Below are 4,600 nucleotides of genomic sequence, written 5' to 3' on the forward strand. Positions count from 1 at the left end.
CTGCTGGCCGCCCCTGCTGGCCGCCCCCTTGTCCGCGGCTCACCACACCAGCTCCCCCCTCCTGTTCGCGGCTCACCACACCAGCGCCTCGCCGCTCTGCTCACCACCCTGCTCGCGGCCTCTCTGCGGGCGGCTACCCATCTCTGCTGGCCGCCCCTTGGCTCGTCGCTCAACAGGCGCGCCTTTAAGTCCTTCTGACGGAGGGGGTGATTCACTGAGGGTTGCCTGTTTTTAGGGGTTTGTAGGACAAATTGCCTACCAATCCCAGGGGGCGATTTGTCAAAGGGGCGACCCCTTCGCCCCCCCCCCCTCCCCGTAAAACCGTACCTGCCGCTCAACAGCCCCTCTCGCCGCCCCTGCTGCTCCTGGCAATCCGTCTGTGTAATCCGTTTGTTGCTGCCGAGAAGAAGGTAAGGTGGTTGGCTTGCTCTGAAATGAAGTACTAGCTTGTTTGACCATTTACTAGACCAGCTCTCATGACGCCGGCTTCTTTATTTGCAGGTTCTAGTCAAGCCACGCCCCCCACCCGCCACCCACCGCGACTCGTTGTCGAACGCACGAGTGAACCTTCAAGTGGCTCGACGACGCGAACCTCTTCGGGAATGCTGCAGCAGCGTTTCCCTGCGTGGTCGACAGACGACAGGCAAGTCTCGTTAGCAATACTACTTGTTTCACATTTGGTGCGTTTGCAGTGACCCTCCTGGTCAGCCCCTGATGACGCCCGTCGGCTGCCGACCGGCGCGCCGCTCTTGGCCCAGGCGCCCCCCCATCGTCTCTAGTGAGTCGCCTGAAAGGTAGGCAATTTGTACTACAAACCCCCTGTCTGTAGGCAATCCACAGGACTACTTTCTGCGGAATGTTTTGGTCTCAATAACAGCTACCTTTTATCTTTTCAGATTTTTCTCGGTGATGTAGCTGGCCAACAGCTTGCAGCTTCGACTACTTTTTGATACCACAAGTAGAAGTAAATTTTTCTGGGAGCCACCACATCCCACCACACTATGCATGCTGTTACTCCCCAAGGCTTCAGCTCTCTACTTCAATTTACTTTCTGCCATTCTTTTTGATTTGTCTGCCAACATTTCCTATTCTGAAACATCTAAGTTAACGTAAACTTTTGAATCAGGTGTTTCTGTTATCTAAACCTATGTAGCTTTAGTACAGAAACTTTGAATAGTTCCGTTTCTGCATTGATTTTGAGATTGAAATTTGGATTCCCTTTTTATTAAAACTCATTACATTTTGACATCTATGTTGCAGCCGACATTTCAATGCTACCCTGCAACCAAACGGGATCATTTCACCTTCTTCAAATTTTAAGACTTGAAACTGATCATTATACTTTGTACAAATATGGGACACCTAAGCATATAATGGTCAACAGCGTTTATATATCACTGTGTTTCGACTATTGGACTTGCTATTATTGACTGACTCCTCTCTTTTGTGTGTGTCCTTATATTTTTTGGCATAGCACTTCACTGAATGGTCGTTTGTTATGGTTGTTTTTCTATTTTTGGTATTACGTTTCTGTTTGCATGTTTGTGGTTGTGAATGTGGGGCATGGTGTAAATTCTGTGTGGTATCTTCTGGAATGACTTCGACACATTAGAACCCTCTGCCACTTTCTCTGCATCCAAATCATTCCACAAACTTATGTCATCTAATCTAAATGAATTATTTGTATTCTGCCATTGATTGTTAAGAATATTTCAAATTATTTATTGCCACCCCAATGTTAGGATACACTTATGTGCCAGTGCTTGAGATACAATTTTGTATCTAGTTTTATTTGCACTGTAATTCAATTATATTAGTTTCTCACTTTTGTTGCAGTATAACTGAAACTTAAAAGTATTTAGTTTAACGATACTCCTAGATTTGTTTGTGATTGTTAAACTTCGTTCTTGAACTTTCAGTGAAGACCCCTTGATTCCTGTTGATACTAGTTTGTCAATGAACTCAATGTAAAACATTTTTTTTACTTTCAATTTACTTAATTTAATTTGGTGAATTTCTGCTTTATCTGCATAACTTTATTTGAATTTGTGTGCCCTCCCTGTACTGTACTAACTAGTACCAACTATATGACCTCTTTTTGTCTGCAACTGTTACGCCAACTGTTCTACTGTGCTGCTAAAATAAATTTCTCGCTCTCTTGAGCCAGCCCTTTCTAGGAAATGTTGTTTACCTGCTCCTTGCTCCTCATGTTCACTCGAGTTGCTAAGTGATTGTTGGTACAGCACCATGGAAGAAGCATAGTTTGAAATAATTTAATTTTTATTATGCATCTCATGCGACATTTTAGTTCATTACTTAAATTATTCACCTGGCACCTGGAGCACCTCCAATTAAAAACCGTCAAGGTCTGGAATAATTTTGCCAAGTTACATCACAAAATTAAACCATTTTTTCTTACCCTCTGATGCGGGCTCGCAGGGGTTAGCTCCTTACCTTTCGACCAGTGGACCGACCGTAACGTGGTTTCGATAATAATAAAAACACACAGGCGTTTTTAGTGTGTTATCCAACTGTCTTTATTGTTACTGGTCATAGTTTAGGAACAATGACTACCTCAAATACGAAGCAGGCTTCCCTTGTTTTCTTGGAAGACCAAGCTGTGCTCGTGGTCCTAAAGCGGCCGTAGGGAAGAAGCGGAAAGTTGGGTAGAGTCCAATTTATAGGCGCATTGTCCATGATGTTCGTTTTCTACAAACAAAACGGCAATACCTTGACTTTTTGGGGATTGCAACCAAAACAGTCTTATTTTGATTCGTTCACATTTTTTAATATACGAAAAACCGGAATACTTACTTTAGGGAACGTACAAGGCGCCTTGCTCGAGGCACTTACTTGGTAAAACGTTTCGTACAACCCAGGAAAATTATTGCGCACTGTTGAACAGTAGGCCTTGCGGATGGGGTAAATTATCGAATTCTCCTTCCATTGATTGTTGGCCCACACATCCGACTTCAAATTACCCTGAGCACAAATAGATGTATTTTACTCGGATAAACCGCGATAGCTTATTTTGAAGGACTTATCATGGCATTAGTTTAGAAATACTGGTTAGCTTGGAACTTCAAATTTGCTGCAAATCCTGCCCACCGTGTGCAACCGTGTGCAAGACAGTACGAAAGGTTCGGATGAGGTCAGGGGTCAATGATTTATTGGCATCCCCCGATTGTCACTCGAGCTGAGGGCACCTCCTGTATCACTCACCGCCCACGTATCGTCCACGACGGCCTTCCATGTGCAGTTGCCGCTGATGGTCTGCAGAGTCGTTTGCACGAGGGACGGGGTCCTGAAGTGCGACGGCCTGATGTGCACCTCGAACATGTTCTCCTTGTCGCTGGGCGTTGGGCAGCTGTACATCCGGTCCATGTAGAGGACAAACGGCCCCTGTGGTCCCAAACAGTGTCACTCCGTCCTGCCAAAGGCGTGGGGGGTTGTCTCCAACGGCCACAAGGTGGGTCACCTTTGCCCGGTTTGAAGGTAGCAGAATGTCTTGAATCCGTAGGGATCGTCCAGGAAGTTCGTCAGTTTTTCTCAGTTCATTCGTCAAACTTCAGAAGCTCGGCGCCTGCGAGACTCTGGGTAGGCCAACCCGCGCTACACGCATGCACTGCAGGCTAGGTGTTGCCTACCCACTAGGCGCTAACAAGGATACGGACGCACTGAAGGACTTCCTGGATGGTCCTTAAGTGACAAGTAGTTATCGATCGATGGTTGGCGAACTAACCGCATAGGAAGGGATCCACTTCGAGGGGGTCGCGCGGTCCGGGGGGATCTCGGCCCAAACCGCATGGAGTGAGAGAAGCGCAGCACAGCGAAGCACGCACCTCGCCATTCCGGCATGGCGCTGCCGCCCCCTGAGCGCCACGCTCTGGAGCCGGCCGGTTTCGAGTTCTGAGTTGGTCCGGCGCGCGACTCTGCGTGACCGGCTCGGAGCCCCGTGACCCGCGGAGAACGGGTATCGGGGGCAGTCTATCTTTACTGCGGGAGCTGTTGGTTTTAGTGCCGAATGAGCGAAAAGTGGAACAATGCATTGTGGACATTTTTGATGGAAATACACTGGCGCTTTTTTGTATTAGACAAAAGAAGTTATTGAGAACATTTTCGCCTTATATTGTGTGATCATAGAGTGGGGATCCCGAATAATTTCGTTGTTAAACTGTATCGCGTGCGGCCGTGCAGGCGAGCTTGCCTGCCGTCTCTCACAACGGCGCCTTATGGCTCCCTGCGAGTGGGCAACGTGTCCACATGGCTGCGTGTGGTGCAGTACTGCACGCTGAAAACTGTTCCTTGATATCCAAGGACCATCGGAAGGATTCAAGGACGGGATAGGGAAAATTGCATGGGACGTCCTTGAATCGTTCCGATGGTTCTTCGACGAAGGAACAATTTTCACCGTGTGGACGGTACATCCACTCTCCTGTATATGTTGCGTGTCCAATTCTAACACTCATATTATAGCGTCCATAATCGCCTTCGAAGCGATGACCGATCTCTCACCAAGCGTAAAGCTCATGGACTAATGGAATATGACTAGTTTCGACGGTTTGGTCTGATTGAGTCTAATTTAAAGAAAACACAGGGG

General features: G+C 47.3%; 2 protein-coding genes and 1 long non-coding RNA gene across 3 annotated transcripts in view; 1 reads left to right on the plus strand and 2 right to left on the minus strand.

Annotated features, from left to right (window-relative positions):
- Positions 1–6: 6 nt before the first annotated feature.
- Positions 7–2,210, plus strand: LOC127749799 (uncharacterized). Its single transcript, XR_008011363.1, has 3 exons — positions 7–410; positions 502–794; positions 897–2,210. It is a non-coding gene; the product is annotated as an uncharacterized LOC127749799 (long non-coding RNA).
- A 124-nt stretch (positions 2,211–2,334) lies between these two features.
- Positions 2,335–3,883, minus strand: LOC113215664 (uncharacterized). The gene is made up of 4 exons (XM_052269483.1): positions 3,743–3,883; positions 3,223–3,402; positions 2,815–2,982; positions 2,335–2,709 (listed from the first exon to the last, which is right to left on the minus strand). The coding sequence occupies exons 1-4, from the start codon at positions 3,848–3,850 to the stop codon at positions 2,551–2,553; spliced, it is 615 nt and encodes a 204-aa protein (XP_052125443.1). The 5' UTR covers positions 3,851–3,883; the 3' UTR covers positions 2,335–2,550.
- Positions 3,884–4,511: 628 nt separating this feature from the next.
- The window catches only part of LOC113215658 (uncharacterized), a 98,889-nt gene continuing 98,800 nt past the window's right edge, over positions 4,512–4,600 (minus strand). Inside the window, exon 10 of the mRNA XM_052269527.1 lies at positions 4,512–4,577. Within this exon, the coding sequence (XP_052125487.1) occupies positions 4,512–4,577 (66 nt within the window). The remainder of the gene's footprint in view (positions 4,578–4,600) is intronic.

The sequence above is a fragment of the Frankliniella occidentalis genome, unplaced genomic scaffold (genome assembly GCF_000697945.3).
Source record: "Frankliniella occidentalis isolate FOCC.00 unplaced genomic scaffold, Focc_3.1 Scaffold94, whole genome shotgun sequence".
NCBI classification, from domain to species: Eukaryota; Metazoa; Arthropoda; class Insecta; order Thysanoptera; family Thripidae; genus Frankliniella; species Frankliniella occidentalis.

What these genes read in the sequence shown, in the direction of transcription:
- LOC113215664 (XM_052269483.1), bottom strand. Translation starts at nt 3,850, where the DNA reads ATGGCGAGGTGCGTGCTTCGCTGTGCTGCGCTTCTCTCACTCCATGCG. An exon ending in TCGTGGACGATACGTGGGCG is followed by an intron (nt 2,983 to 3,222) that starts GTGAGTGATACA and finishes ATTTGTGCTCAG; the next exon opens with GGTAATTTGAAGTCGGATGT. An exon ending in CGCCTTGTACGTTCCCTAAA is followed by an intron (nt 2,710 to 2,814) that starts GTAAGTATTCCG and finishes TTTTGTTTGTAG; the next exon opens with AAAACGAACATCATGGACAA.